Genomic DNA, 16,436 nt, shown 5'->3' on the forward strand with positions numbered 1-16,436 from the left:
GGCCCTCTTCTTAGTATCATATTAACCAGATATTTTAGTACCATGACGGACTGTAAATAAACATTGACAAATTGGGCATCCTGTCAATTATCAATTTATGATTGGTGCAGGGCTGGATTACTGACTGTGATTACTGAAAGTGGACAACTGTCCAATTTGCACCACTTAGGTAGAAGATCAGCTGTGACAGGTCCTCATCCTCCATCTGTCTTGTAGAGGGTCCCTGCATCAAAATCTATTTTTCAGTTTGTTTATTGTAAAAGTGTGTTTCATCAAACTGGTTCCATTTTTCAATCAATACATCTGACAATTATTGTCTTCAATAATCTCTTCAGTTATTGTGAGTGGTACCCTGACTGATGTCATTCATGCAATATGTGCTTTCCAGTGAAGTCCTAAAAGAGCATATGTGACCCAAGTTTTAAATTTATGATTTATTCTAATCATCTTAACAAATCTTTCAAAATGCACCTGCATGTGCAGAACCAGCGGTTTGTTAAAAACGGCCACGTGTGTTACACAAATCCTCCTCCGGTGTCATGATGTTAAAACATGAAGGGAAGTCAGGACACAAAGTCAGTGGGCAGTACTTTATAGCAAATATTGTTTAAATTTCATGGTATTCATCATTCTGCGTGCTGCTCATGCCTCTCTTCCATGTATGAGTAAAATTACAGTTCCTTTTTCTTCTTGGACAGTTTAAAATGTGACAGGTGGGATTTCAGGTGTACACATTACTAGGATTCGACTGATACGAGTTTCTGAGTGTTGATGCTGACATTTCTGGAGCGCTAACACACAATACTCAGCACTGAACCTTCATTATGGCATAAAAGCCCTTGAAAGTACTGGTAATCAAAACTAGATTATATAATTGGAACCCAGAAATTATTAAATTATTTCAGGTCGAACACTGATCGTCTGATTGCAACTCCTCTAGCTGTTTTACTATAACGCTTAAATATCAGTATATTCAAGAAACTCCAACTAACTGGATTGTGGAATTTAAACTGAATGTTGCAATTTTTGCTAAATATCAAAAGAAAATCTCAGTCTAATCCTCGTGTAGATCAAATGAAAAACATATCGGAACAATGCTTTGGCTCTTGACAGTGAGATGAAACAATAAAAGCTGCCTCTGAAAGCTCAAACTGTGCAATCGTGAGTCAGTTGTTAAGTGGCAACAAAAATGTTCATTAATAATTAAGTGCAAAAACTTTTTTTTTTTTTCCACATTTCATCTCACTTTTCAGTTGAATTTTTAATATTGATTTATCGGAAAACAACTTTTAAAGTAATTTATTGTCAATGCGCATGATGCAAGAACTTACGGTATATTACAGCTTATTACATTTTTGTAGGTTGTGTAATTTCATGGATAGATGCTAAAAAGACTACAGTTGTGTTTTCAGTAAACATGGGTTACAAAATTTACAAAAATTTCCACAGGTCATCCTCTTCAAAAACAAATAGTTACACCTTATATTTAGATTGCACAAACAGATTTGGGCTTCGAATGTGCTTTATTTGCAGTGAATTTGTAATTATACTAAAAACCAAGTAGTAAGTAGTACACAGTGAGAGCTTTCAGAGCACACTCTTCATTCATCTCGTTTTAACATGTGCTCCAATCATTTTTAGGGTATCACCATACATTTTTGCAAACAATCCAGTGATGTTAGATCAGAAATTATTCAATAAAATTCAACTCTTGACCATGACCACAGTGAATGAGTGAATGTCTGCGGTGACTGGGGAGAATCTTCAGAGAGGAACCCTCACGTTAATGCCAAATGGGCGGCAAGTAAAATTTGTTACTGTGACGGAGGGGACGTTAAATTAAATGTCACAAAATTAAAAACACACCAAGCCAATGCAATAAGGCCTTCCGAGAAAATAGCGTCCGGGATTCACACTGTGGAATTTCTACTTTGAGTTCACCAGTTCTCAGTATGTGGCCGAACACAACCCGTCAGCCCGCAATCATACAAGCCAAAAGACATACAGTTCTCTGTCAGTGCAACTCAGGCTGGCTTGCCCACACATCCACACTATCTCATAACACATTGCATGAATCTATCATAAATATCAACTCAAGATATCTACAGTATAGACATATGCAACATAAGGAAATGTAATACATGCAAGTCAAAAAAAAACAAACAAACAGTGATCAACATGTCCTTAAACCATACAATGCTGCTGTATGCATGTACAGTAAATATATATATATATATTGTATATTGTTTGAATCGCAATGCAAAGACAATCCCTCCCTCCCCTTGAGGATTTTTTTTTTCTTTTTTTTTTTTTTTTTTACAACAGGAGAAAATTCATTCAGCCTCATATTTTCCATGAAACCATGTTTGCAGCCTGGTGTGTCCAACTGTTTCAAATGAGCGCAGAACTGTGAGTCACAATCTTTATTCAGAGCACACTGTGGCTGCCAGTGCCTGGGAGATGGTTCACATACTTAGTTTGAAAACACTGAAACTACTAATTGGGGTTCTCAAAAATCAAACATTTTCTCTATCTGTACATTACAAAGCAAAGTAGAAAGTTTCACAACAGTTGGTGCAATCTCTCTGGTGCTATTGCTTAACATTTCTGGCTAATTTTTCACTCAGTAGTTTGTGTTTTTCTACGTATAAATACTCAAAATCATAATTCTCTGGGCTCATTTTTATCAAACTAATTAATTTCTAGGATCTACAGTGGCAGCCTGAAGCTGATAGTGAACTACCTCTCGAGTTGTGGTTGCCTCAATTGGTCAAATATGTAATAAAAACCTGACACAGTACATGAAGCCACATACTCAAACTGATCAAGAATCAACTTCCTATGAATATTCTTGCATTTATTTTTTCCATTCAAAAAACAAAAAAAAAGGTCTCCAGGGGAATGGGCAGCCCTGTTTTACACCTCAAAACACTGATGCACCAAAAGTCCCAGTGTTGCTGCTGTGTCTTCCTGCCTCTCCCAGCCACCCTGGGCTTCAGATCCAATATTTTAGTATCAGTCAAAGCTTCGAACAAAGCCCTTGTCAGATCATCTAACAGAGTCTGAAACTCCCTTTTCATCTGCGTCCTCTGCTGCATCCAACGATTTTTGTAACTTTGCGAAACTTTCCTTTACAGTGAAAGCTGTGATAGTAGGCAAGGTTTGAACTTCTCTTTTCTCCCTCTGGTACAATTTATCATGTTGAGACGACAGAGACACCCAAAAGACGAGTGAGTTCGTGAAAAGGTAGATGAACGCTTGCGCCTTTAGACGTGGTTAGATGACACGTACCAAGACCTTTGTGGCATTTTTACTGTCCAAAACTTTGATTGGTCGACACTTAGGATTGGATTATGCTCGTTTGTATGACGTGAAAAAGAAAAGAAAAGTTCAAACCCTGCGCCAAATCACTGCGTGGAGTGTGTGTGAATGTTGGATTGCGTTTTTCAGGGGGTGCGTCCATAATTCACTGACCCTGACGCTTTCAGGTTATTTCTAAAAAATCCAACAGAAGCTTCGCAGCAGAACATTTTTGTAGTGATGAATGAACCGCTTTATGACTCACAGAGATATGAAAAGTCAGTTTTCCTTGAGTCGTGACTTCCTACTCAGGCAGGTAAAATTTCTTTTTCAAAGACTCCACTCTTCACCTGTCGGAGAGTGGCACGGTGGCTTGTTAGTTAAGAGGCTAGGTTTTCCAAACCTCCCACCACCCTGAGGCGTCCTCGAGCTCGGCTTAAACCTGAACCTGACCTCTGATCTCACTGGGAACGATGGGACAGAAACACCTTGTGCCAGCGTTGTGATGGTGTGCTCTTCCATTATAGTTTAAAAGCCGCCCACTGTCATTTAAGAGCTTTAGAATTTCATTAAGAAAGTCAATTCAAAAAGGCAATCAATAAAAGGAGCAAAGTCTGTATTAAAATCTGTTATTTTCCATTTACATTTTAATGTTGACAACCCATCCTTCTGTTCTCCTCATCCAACTATTTTTTCCTTTCTGAACTAGTGTTTTCCTGACAATCAAAAAACAAGTGGGAAGTTAAAAAATAAAACCCATAACTTTGAACATGACTAATGTTTCTTCACTGTATTTTCGCAGCTTTAAAAAAAAAAAAAAAAAAAAAGATTTCTGTCAGAAGTTAAGAGCAAAAACCAAAGCAAGAGTAGAGGATGTTTAAGAAATGGAGGGTATTGCTCGTTGTGTGTTATGTTTTTTTTTTGTTTTTTTTTATCCCAGTTAAGTTATGTGCAAGTATTGTAGTTCCTTCATTGTGTCTTTATCATAGGTTGCACAGGGTGAAATGACCAAAACATGGTGGAAAACGCCACAGAAAAATAGCCAGAAATGGGAGGGAAAAACAAAACAAAACAAAAACAAACAAACACAGGGAAAGAACAAGCCAGTGGAACAAGGAAGCGATTATCAACCGCTTTGAGAACCGAAGGAGAAAGGTTATGCATCCATTTGTTTTCTATTTACCTGGAGAGAGAAGTTGCAGATGAAAAGTGCTTTAGAAGACGACAAACCTTTTTGGTTGAGCTAATACAGACAGTCATATCTACAGTAGAAACAAGACACAGACAGACCCACACAAAGATGGACTTCCACTCCCTCCGTCCACAGTCAGACATTTAGTTATTTACATTTTTTTTTTTTTTTTTTAGTAGTGTTCTTCTTCATTACTCTATCCGCGGTGTGTTCCATGACTTATAATGTACACAAAGGGACATGACCTCCTCATGCCACGTCCGTCCTTGTCCTTCCAAACTCTTCCACGGTGGTTATGGGGAGGAGGAAGGGTCGGGTCAGATCAATAATGTTATTGGGCCAGTGATAGAGAAAGAGGGGAATGAAACTGAAGGCAGTTTTCATTCAGTGGTATCATGTCTCTGGAAGCTGGTTGATGTCAGTCAAGTTGGTGTCGTTGAGGATCACTCTGATTCGATCCAAGGAGTCCGCCTGTCGTATTCGCTCCAACTGTACCTGAGGACGTGGACAGACAGACATCGATGAAGTCAAATGATTTTATTATGAGAACACACATCCAACGACAGAGGTGCATCAGTCTCGTTTTGTCTGACCAGCGTTTCAAACTCAGATATATTCAATTCAATACCACATAAATATCAACCATAACTTTGCTTATTGTAATTTTACCTTTCCTTAAATTTAACTTTGATTTATCTTTTAGTTATCAGAATTTTTTGCCTACCCCCTGCAAATTTTATGTTTTTATTTTTATTTGTATGTGTTATTTTAAATGTGTATGTGCAAACAAATTAAGAGAACTAAACTATATTTAAGATTTTTAAAAAACATTTGAAATTTTTGGCATTTTGTACGAAAAGGTCTTTACAATTAATTATCAAAATATTAGTTAATAACAACACAGGTAAATATTAGGACAAACAAGTACTCACTGAATTCAAACAGTTCAATTCCAAAGCTTTAGCTCAGTTAATGGAAACTGTTTCGTCTCCCACAAACACAGATGTTTGGCAACAGAAATTGTTTTTTTTTCCCCCCCCCAAGAAAACAACAATATCAGAGTTTCCATTCAACCATAAATGAAGCAGAGCGCTGTTTATAAAGTTTAGATAACGTATCTCGCTCTGAACCTCCCAACTCCTTCTTACCTGAAGAGTCTGAGAAAGTTTGACAAAGTCCTTCTGAACCTGTTCACTGACGTCCAGCTCCGTCTGCAGCCGCTGAGCTTTGCCTCTCTCGTCGAGGACCTGAGTCTCTAGTGCACTCTGCAGCGAACACACACACACACACACACACACACACACACACACACACACAGACAGACACACACACACACAGACACACAGACACACACACACAGACGAATTCGATTAGAAAGGCTAAATGGAGCCAGTAAATTGCAAGAAAAAAATCTAAAGAACTGGAATAAATATTTCACTGCTTCACTTGTTGAATAATTCAAAATGATGTCGACTGTGCATTAGTGGCTGAATCACTGGTTTAGTTCCATCAAAAAGCGGTTTACAAGTGGTTCTGGACTTTTCTGGATATTTCTAAAATGCTGTAATATTTTATTTATTTATTTATTTTTACAACAAATACAGAGTGTGAACTCTCTTGCATGGAAAGAACCTCAATGTTCGATGTCATCTTTTCCTCATTTTAAATCAGCAAATATTACATCCCACACTCTTATAACGTTAATTAAAACATTTTGTACAATCTACTGTTGTGACAGACGATGAAGTGAGGTTAAAATATTGTGGAAATATGAGCCGTTTGGAGGATTTCATGTTGTATAAGTTGTATAAGTTGGTAGATCCTGAGAAAAAGAAAGTAACGTCCTAAGAGCTACTGTAAATGATACTGGGGCATTTGTTGATAAGACATCTGCTCGGCTCTGATATGATTGGCCACGTTAAAGTAAGTCTGGGTAGAGCTTTGTGTGGCACAGGTAAATGCATCGTGAGACAGTGTCAAACTCTGACCTTTGCAGTGGTGAGCTCTTTGAGCTGCTGCTCCAGGCTGATCCTCAGGCCCTGGATGCTCTCCAGTGTCTCAGTCTTCTCTGCGAGACTTCTCTCCAACTACATAAACAAGGTAAAACAGATCAGCACACAGAGGCACTACAAGTAATTCATACCACCAAGAGTTTACAACTTAAAGCCAGCCAGCTATTTACTATATAATGCACTATATGTGTATATTTTCCACCATTTCGTGTCCAGTTTCTGAAATGATCTGTGAAATTTATTATTTATACTGTGCCTCCCATAGTAACATGAAAAATGTAGTGTCCACAGCACGTACAATAACTTCTGCAAACAATCCCACAAAGTGATAAGTCCGTTTTTACAAATGTGAAAATTACAGTTGTGCAACTCTACACCGCTACAGCGATGATAAAAATAACAATGCTACTGAAAAGTGTGTGAAATCTAACTTTGTAGTTTCATCTGTAGTAAGTAGCAGAGTGTGTATAATAAAGATCTGTATACCTTCCATGACCATGTGAGATAAACTGAGTCTTATCAGAGGATGAAATGAAAGGCATGTATATTAAATATGTATAATATAGTTTTAAACATGTTTAGTGGCACTCTAACTGAATTGTCTTTCCTCACTGCGGTGTCATACTGCATGATAGCAAAGAGTAAGTACCTTTTCCTTCTCGGCTTTTATTCGCTCCAGCTCCGTCTTCAAACTGGAGAAGGAAGCTGTGGGAAGGAGACATCATTAGAGGATCATACAGTGCTCATCTGAATCTCAAAGCCCACGTATTCCCTCTGGGACGATAATGTGCTACCTTGAAAATTATTTGACAATTTATGAATAATGCAACAAAGCTGCACCTTCAGTGAAGGCGAAGCTGCTTCTGAGACGATGTGCGCGTTTGTCTCGTGTGAAACAGACAGTACGAGGTCTAAACGACAAACTCTTAAAACTAACAGACTGACAGCTTTCAAACCAGTGTTGAACTTAAAGATGAACACTAGCAACCATCAAACGCTAAAACATTAGACGAGAGAACTGGTACCGAGCAGAGAAATACAAACATGGTACATTTTTCATTGTAAATGGAAAAACTATGTTCTTCCTCTGGCCCCAGAAAGAGAAATCTTCCACAATTAAACGTTCCCATTCCTTTTTACTTCCAAAAAGTGACTATTTATGGATTAAACTAGAGCCGAAACAGTTGATTAATCGATTATTTGATCGTTATAAATGAATTGGTAGTTTTGATGCTCAATATACTTTATGTTCTAGTTGTTTATTCAAGCAGAAATTATAAATCTTTTTAGTCCCAGCTTCTAAAAGGTTAAAGTTTTCTGATTCATTAGAGTTTCATATATTAATAATATATAACAAATAATATATAATAATAATCATTAGTTGCAGCCATAGGTCAAACGTTAAGTTAGTGTTACACCAGACAGAACTATTAACCGAAAGTAGAGACGATGTCGACACCAAGTCTCTCACATACTGGCGAAGGTGACCAGTAAACTAAAGCTCCAAACAAGTGAGTGTAAAACTTCAACACATTCATAAGGTTTAGGTTCTGAGTGCAAAATACATCAAATCATACAAACAATACTGTTTTACTAAGCTGCCCATAGAGACCGGTTCTGCTGGCTGAATCTGTTTTGGATGCAGTTACAAGTTGGTGAAACACTCAGATTCGTTAAGCTGAATCCCTTATCGAATCTTTCATTCTCTCTTTTGCCTCTTTGTGACACTACGAGCATCGGCAAAGAACAAAACCCTTGTGATACATACAAGCGCACATCTGTAGCTGAAACACAGCCCTGCGTTGAGGAGTAAATGTAGAAAAGGAAAAGTGACTCAGGGTAGGGTTAATGAATGTCACAGAGCAGTGACAAAGCAGAATCCCAGAAATTAAAACTGTACAACAAAGATGTCTTAATTTTCCACCAAACAAACAATCTAAAGAGATTCAATAAGGGATTGGGAACTGAAAATGCTACTGAACCCCATCCCAGGATGTGACAACAGTGTTACTCATCAGCAGGACACAATCATCCTTGATAAGCGTTGAATCAAAGGCAACTGGACTTGGTTGTAGATACTTAAAGATTTTTCACCCGTCACCCAAGAGAGTCGTTACGACACCACTTATCCCCCACCTACGATGCTGTCCTCTCAACCCTTCCTCTGAGATTTAACAACCATTCACACTTGGCCTCAGTTGATTTCAGTGACTAACAACCGTCGTTACAACAACGAACAATGAACCTAGTGATGTGGATGGCCTGGGTAACAGCCCCACAGAAGTTAAATACCTGGAACTCGTCACCAGTCAGTTGCAAATGAAGATGCCTCTTGGGCTACGTCCGCACTACTACGTTTTCGTTTTAAAACACCATCTCTTTTTGCTACGTTTTCACCTCTCACCCACATTACTCTAAAGTGTTTTGGAAACACTGCTGGCCTCGTTTTAGTTTGTGTTGTTGTCTGGTTGGGCAAAAACAGAGACCTTTGGAAACGATGACGGGGACATCCACAGTCGCTCCCTGATTGGTTCTTATCTGCCTCGACTACCGGTGGAGAAAGCAACATGGATAACAAATTACAAGCATTACTGATGTGTTGAGGAGTTAAATTCTGCATTTTAACACTGCAGCTGTCTTTACTGTTCCTTATTTGTAGTATTTTTTGCAACTAATCAACTGCAGAGTAGACAATCTGCCTCCTGTTCACACCGGCTTGTGCATGCCAGTGTACGCGATTGCAGATTTTCGGGTGAGATAGTCTGGACGGAGATCATTTTGAACGTAGTAGTGTGGATGTAGTCTTGGATGACAGATTAAACATTTTTTTAAACAAGTATCTAAGAACAAGTCCAGTTGCCCTTGATTTAACTCTTCTTAGATAACCATGACCTGGGTGAGAGAGATTCTTCACAGACATCCTTGATATAATCTGGATTTACAGTGAAACATGTCATGATGACTAATCTGCGGTGTGGGACAACATACAATGAGGTGAATTATCTATTAATGCACATTTTAGCCATTCCAAAACAGTTCAAACATATGTGAACTACAGTTATTAGTCTGACAACTACGCCATTAACACACAAACATAAAAGCAGTTGAAGTGAGCTCGTTCAAGGCGTTCGTCATACCTTCCAAGATGTCTGAATGACAGTGATCAATGGAGAAGAAACAAAAGCAGAAACAGAGTAATGTAAAAACTGTCCAGAAAATGTGTGTGCTGGCAGAATTCAAGAGTTGTTTGCTTAAACTTTTACTAAAAATGATTGGTTAGATATTTACCACATAGCTGATCAATGGTTAGTCAATGGCCAAACTCGACAGGTTACACAGAGTCTCACCTATCTCCTCCTTACAGCCCTCGATCTCCAGCTGCAGAGTGTCCTCCAGGTTTTCCTTGAGACACTGCTCAGCCTGGATCTGCTCCTTCAGAAACAGAATCTCAGCTTTCAGCTTCTCCTCCATGTGATCAGCAGAAGTCCGTAACGCCACCATGTCCTCACGCAACCGCACCACCAGGCCTTGGAGCTCCTGAAGAAGAATCAAACTACATTACAGGCATCAATGTGGGGGACCATCATCATCATCATCATCATCATCGTCATCATCATCGTATAGATAAGATAAAGAACAAAGCAAAAGAAAATCAATATGGAAGCAGTTCACAGACAGGGCTGTGACTTTCTTAATTTAAACATTTGGTGAAAACGCGTCTGTACGCTGATGACACACACTTCTATATGTATATGCAGAAACAAATTCAAACTAAAATAAAGGTATGTTACACTATATACAAAGTATTTACCATTACATTATCGAATACAGTGAGATCCAAAAGTGTAAGTGAGAATAATGAGAAGCTACACTGTATCTGTTCTCCTTCATATTAGAATGATTTCTGCATGTTGATACAGATATAAATGTTATATGTGCAGCTTATTTAACCACCAACAAGTTGAAAATGTCACTGCTTCTCCACCTCCACTTAAGCACAGGCCCACTCCTTTTTGTACCATTGCAGCAGCACACTTCAGCAAGAGGCTATGAGTAATACTGTGTGGGAGGAGAAGTGTGTGTTGGAGGGGAACCTCCTAAACAGGGAGAACAGAATAAAGTTGTAAAAATCATAGGATTTTCACCTTGTCAGTTGGCTCAAAAATGAGCACTGGTGCCAATAATCACTGAAAATGAGCTGGAGGAGTCACAAAGGCATTACCACTGAGGCAATTAGCCTCTGACCGCGACGCTGCAGAGATTATTTTCTCTATAATTTGGTGTCAGTTTCCCCCACTCTCTATGTGGCATGAATGGGGATAACCACTGCTCATGCTGCAATAGGTTATAAATGGAGAGCAGCGGGTTGTTTAGTGACAGATGGGGCACACCCAGAAGCATGTCCTCTAATGAACCCATATTAAACTGAAGCAATTTGAGCATGGACGTCCATGCTCGACCTTGGGGTCGGTGCCTGTGACAAAATAATCTCAACTCCAGCTCGACCTTTCAATGCTTCCTTTCAGCATTTCTTTACAGCTTTCAATACATTGTGTTCTAGTCACTGAAGAAGACTGTGAAATGCTGTGCAAAGCAACTAAGTACTGAGCGGAGATTATTTTGTCACATTCACTTGTATCACTGTGAACCTGGATCACCCATGTTTGTTGACCAGTTGTGGAATGTACATTTACTCAAGTACTTTACTTAAGTACAATTTGTACAACTTTATGCTTTACTTGAGCATCACTTAAACGCTACTTTACACTTCTACTCCACTATGTTTACGTGACAGATTTAGTTACTAACTTACTATCAACCAAAACATGAAAATATGATGTAGATTAAACTATCAAATACAATATAAAGTATGTTAAAGAATAAATCTTAGCACAGAATGAGGATTGTTTTGCATCACTTCCATTGAAATTGCTTTAAGAAGGGATCTCTCAGCATGGACAGAGGGAACGATTAAAGAGAACAACAGTGCTTTATGGACATGTCATAAAAATTTGCTCTACCCTCGACCAACCACGACAATGAAATGCTACGTACAAATTAATGCTTTACTAATAATGATTGAATAAGGAAATATATAATAATATGACACTCGTGGGTTGTTTTTCTGCATTTATTTATGCTTTAAGTACATTTTTAGGATAATATTTGTTTACTTTTACTGTTATGTGTACCAGAGGTGAATACTGGCACGTGACCAGCTTTGCATTGGAAAGGATATCCACTTCGCTAAGCAAATCCTGATTTTATTCCACTTTATCATACTTTTATCTTATAATAAGCTTGAAATTCTTATCTTATTGTATTATTTTTGCTTCCTTTTACTACCCAATCAAACCTCAATTTATACATTAACTACATTTAACAAAAGAAGACAAAGATCTCGTATGTTGTAAAAGAAACTTTACAAAAACAGTCTAAAATTGGCAAAAATTTTCATCTAAATCTGGAACGATCTGATCAAATAATAAGTAAACGAGGTTATGGAGCTGGCCAGAGTTTCAATTCCTGCTTTTTGTACAGTGATACCAGTGACTTCAGTTAAATGTAGGGAAGTTTTGAGGCTCAATAGCAGCCCTTCCACTGATGCTAACGCTGCGGTTGAGAGGTGTGACTGAGGCTCCACATACTTGCACAGTATTGGGCATGTGGAAGTCCTCTTGTTGCTGTAGTTCTACGTGCAGCCTGTGTTTTCCCTGCAGGCTCTCGTTGTCTCTCTGTAGTCGGCTTAGTTCGTCTGCCACCTGCTCCCTCGACTTCACGAGCACCGCCTGAAACGAGAGAAAAACAATGAATAAATAAATGAATGAATCACTCCATCTCATCATGTGTCAGTTTGTTTCTCCTTTTTTTTTTTTTTTTTTTATAAAACTTCCTGTCGTATGGAACCAGCACCACTTCAAAACAGGGTGAAGAGTGACTCACCAGCCAGTGTCTCATTACTGAACCACACTCCATCCATTTCTCCCTGTGGAGCTAGTTTTGCTAGGTGCAGCAATATGACTCATTTCGTGACAATATCAAGACTCATGCCTCTTTATATCAAATCCACATGTAGCAAAAGGAATGTCTCATTGCTCTGGCAAACAAGTTTGTCTGCAAAGATCTTAAAGTCATATGTGCTGATAAAGCTTGCAGCTGCATATCCATTACTCAGAGTGTTTGTCTCACATCTTCCTGTTTTGACTTCTCAATTTGGGCGATAATCTGCCAGGCAAAGTGAGTAATTAGCAATGCACTGCAGTGATGTGCAGTTTACACATTTGTACATTTGTTTTGTGTCTATTGTGGTGGGTGAGAAACTTTTGAGCATATTTAACTTAAATGCAGCCAAGAGCTCCATCGTGTCAGCAAATATTTGTGGTAATGAGAAACAGTGACGTTATGTAATGGTTCCACTTTACGATGTTTTAAGTTTAAACTAGATCTGAAACAATTAGGCAAATAATCAATTGGTAGACCAACAGAAAGTGAATCAATAACATTATATAATCGATATACACTCATTGTCAGTTTATTAGGTACATCCAGCTAAAACAAATGCAGTCTAATAAAACAGTCCTGCAAAAAAATCATCCTTCTTGAGGAATATAATGTTCTTGTTCATGTTTGTTGAAACTGCTTTAGAGAGGTGTTGACTCAACTCAGATGTAGTCTGTGGTGCTGTTGCACTGTATTGTATCATACAGAGGAGGTGCTTATGTTATTCAGCCAACATCAATAATACAAATGGGACGGACAAACTAGAAGCACGTGTCAGTATAATGCAATATAATTCAACAGTCTCAAAACTTGTAATTTCACAATATAGTACTTTAGACTTATTTAACTTGGCAGTGCATATGCATATACAGGGTACACATCTGTACATTCCTGTTGTGGCAGATGAGCAACCTTTGGACATATTTAAGTTAATTTTTCTAGTAACAACTCCTCATCATCGTATTAACAAATATTGGGGGCAGGGAGCAACGGTGATGTTACTGCCACAGAGGCATGAGCTGCAATTCAGTTGGGCTGCATGTCGGATAACAGAGCGAAAGCCTGTTGTCAAAACAAAATTGATATGCTTATTTGAAGAGCTAAATTCTTGCCGGCGCTACCAAAACCCTGTTTGATATTAGACTCTGCGGCATTAGAAGGAACAAGAGAGCCAAACACAGCTGTCAAGAACAGGCAACACGAGGCGAACAGGAGAATATGCTGCTCACCATCTGTTCCTGTGTGTTCCTCTTAGCGTCACCGAAGGCTTGTTGTAGTGTGCTGAGCAGCGTTTCTGACTCCTGGACTCTCTGCATGAGAGCAGACACCTACAAGACAACACAAAGCAAAACATCACTAAGACAAGAGAAAGGCTTCAGGGATATTAAGACAGTTACACAGATAAAGAAACACAATTTATATAAAGCGGGCATATGCTTGGTCATACACTGTGGTCATCACTGTGGCCCCCACCCAACCTGCTCATATGTGGGTGGTTGTGGTTTTACTGTGTGTCCTTTAAGGTAACAGAGGAACGCAGCCAGCTGGATTTGGAGCACCTGGACCAAGTGCTCCTGGAGGATTAAAGCCCCAGCCAGGCTTTGCTTTTGCTCTCGCTCCCTCTCACACCTGGACTCATCCCCGCCAGCATTTGCATGCTTCTTTCCTGTTTGACTCTTGTTTTGCTTTCACTTTACAACACCCCCACATCCCATCACACTCTCACACATGTGCGTTATGTTGTTGTTTACTTTAGTATAACAAAAATCCTAATTTACCGTCATCTTATTGTGTGGATTCATGTATTTGTCATGGCCTAGGAGCCGGGTGATGACACGTCTTAATCCATATACTAAAAATGTTAGTATACAGCTTGTGTGAGCTTGTGCTCTCTGACATTAATTTTGTTGGTGAAAACTGTGACTGTGAGAGCTCTTTCACGCTGTGGGTCAGACGCCACACACATATGTCCACAATTATTCTAACGGGTGTGAACTGACATGAGGTGTTTTCACACTCACTTCTGAAAAAGTCTGTGCTCAATGTGAAAGTGCATGTAATGCAAAAAAAATAATGCAGCTTATGATCTGACACTGCAGAGCCAACATATTGCTCTCAGGTGCACTGCAGAATCCTTGCAGGTTGATATCAGTCCATAAAGCATCATGAAGGATTATTTTTTTATTTCATTCCTCATTTCTGCCAGTGAGATTGCTGCTTTATACGAGGTGTCACACTGTGCAGGTTTCAGAAGTAAGACCTAGAAAACACCTTCCTAAGCAGAAACTGGGTTGTATTTTCATGATTCAAGGTGCAGAGTGACAAGTGCATCAAGTATGGCAGCACACTTTTACTATATTAGCGGCCTGCAGTGCACCCGGGGTGCACATAGCAAAAGTGTGGGATGAGGAGGAATCCATTATCGGCATCAGTTTATCAGGGACTATTAAAAATGAGGGCAAATCACATCAGCTCCGCTCATCCCATTTAAGAGCAGCCGTATAGTAATATTCTCTTACTGCAAAACATCAGCATCAGCATCTATTTTGATAATCGATTAATGGTTTAACTCATACTTTTTTCAAGCAAAAATACCAAAAATGAATTGGTGACTTCTTTTGAACTGTGAGGGTTTGATACTTTTCTATGTCTTGTGTGGTATTTCACTAAATATCTTTGGGTTTTGAATAGTTGCACAGAAAAAAACAAGCAATTTGAAGGCATTATTCCACTATTTTATGACATTTTATAGTCCAAAGTTTAAATCGGTCAACTGATAAAATAATAAGACGACAAATCAATAATAATTTCCAGCTGCAGGCCAAGCTGTGTTTCTATGCAAGAATAATATCACTACTGCCAAACTCAAGTAACTTCTGTGAGGTGTGGCACAGCTGCATTAAATAACAATTTCTCATAATAATAAGCCTGTTAACCATCAACAAATAATTCTCTAACAAATTATTGTTTCTGGTTAAAACAGTGTGACAATGAAGTAACACAGTTATGAACAGTCGTGATGCTGCTCATCATCGCACCCACAGGTCTAATAATAAAATATGTGATGTTTCAGGCTAAAGTTTTGTCAGACATGTTGGAAAGAGGATTATTCATGCGGCTGTTGCCCTGGTAACCTGCTGTTGTTGCGTAAGGAGGGAGGACTGATGGGAATGGATGGTCCTGAGTGATGTACAGTAAAGAGGAGGCACAATTTTATATTGTAATGTGATTTTTTCATTAATATTGTGATTTTTTCCCCCTGTGAATCCTGTTTTTTTACAACTACAAAGGAACATACGTTTGCAGGGTCACTCTGCAATTATTTTGGGTCTGGTTGCTCAAGATTAAATCAAGGTAACCAGTGGGTCTCAGAGGAGTACTAACACTTTCACAATGCTACAAATCACTGAAATTAGAAACTGCAGCGGAAACACACACCTTTTGCTTTCAGATGGCTGTAAAGGGAGTTAATCAGCTGAACGAGAAGGCCGCCAAACAACATAAATCTTTACTCTACTGCCATAACTTTAGAGCTGAAACAACAAGTCGACTGACAGAAAATTAATCAGCAACAAATTTCATAAATGATCAATCATTGCAGTTATTTTTCAAGTAAAACCACTCTGCTCTTAGCATCTTAAATGTGAGCATTTTCTGCTTTTCTTTGTCATAAATAATAGTATAACTGAATATCTTTGTGTTTGTGGACTGTTGAACACAATAAGCTATTCAAATGTGACTTATGCTTTCACTGTCACTTTGACCATAATGGGATGTTTTCACAATTTTCTGACATTTATAAGACAGAATAACTAATAAAAGAAAATTTTCTGCCGATATCATATATTATATAAATATATATTATAAAATAAATGCTATTTGCATCCCTGCATAACTGGAATAAAACTGTATTCTTTCTGTAAATTAAATAC

The 16,436-nt window shown here is 38.6% G+C and overlaps 1 protein-coding gene across 1 annotated transcript in view; it reads right to left on the reverse strand.

Annotated features, from left to right (window-relative positions):
• Positions 1–576: 576 nt before the first annotated feature.
• rabep1 (rabaptin, RAB GTPase binding effector protein 1) overlaps positions 577–16,436 on the reverse strand; it is a 31,550-nt gene continuing 15,690 nt past the window's right edge. Inside the window, exons 12-18 of the mRNA XM_023430900.2 lie at positions 13,734–13,832; positions 12,153–12,293; positions 9,852–10,041; positions 7,154–7,209; positions 6,481–6,579; positions 5,641–5,757; positions 577–4,987 (exon numbers count right to left, since the gene is read on the reverse strand). Of these exons, the coding sequence (XP_023286668.1) occupies positions 4,886–4,987; positions 5,641–5,757; positions 6,481–6,579; positions 7,154–7,209; positions 9,852–10,041; positions 12,153–12,293; positions 13,734–13,832 (804 nt within the window). The 3' untranslated portion in view covers positions 577–4,885. The remainder of the gene's footprint in view (positions 4,988–5,640; positions 5,758–6,480; positions 6,580–7,153; positions 7,210–9,851; positions 10,042–12,152; positions 12,294–13,733; positions 13,833–16,436) is intronic.

The sequence above is a fragment of the Seriola lalandi genome, unplaced genomic scaffold (assembly GCF_002814215.2).
Source record: "Seriola lalandi dorsalis isolate HSWRI2012SDOR001 ecotype SW California unplaced genomic scaffold, Sedor1 jcf7180002054914, whole genome shotgun sequence".
Lineage (NCBI taxonomy): Eukaryota > Metazoa > Chordata > Actinopteri > Carangiformes > Carangidae > Seriola > Seriola lalandi.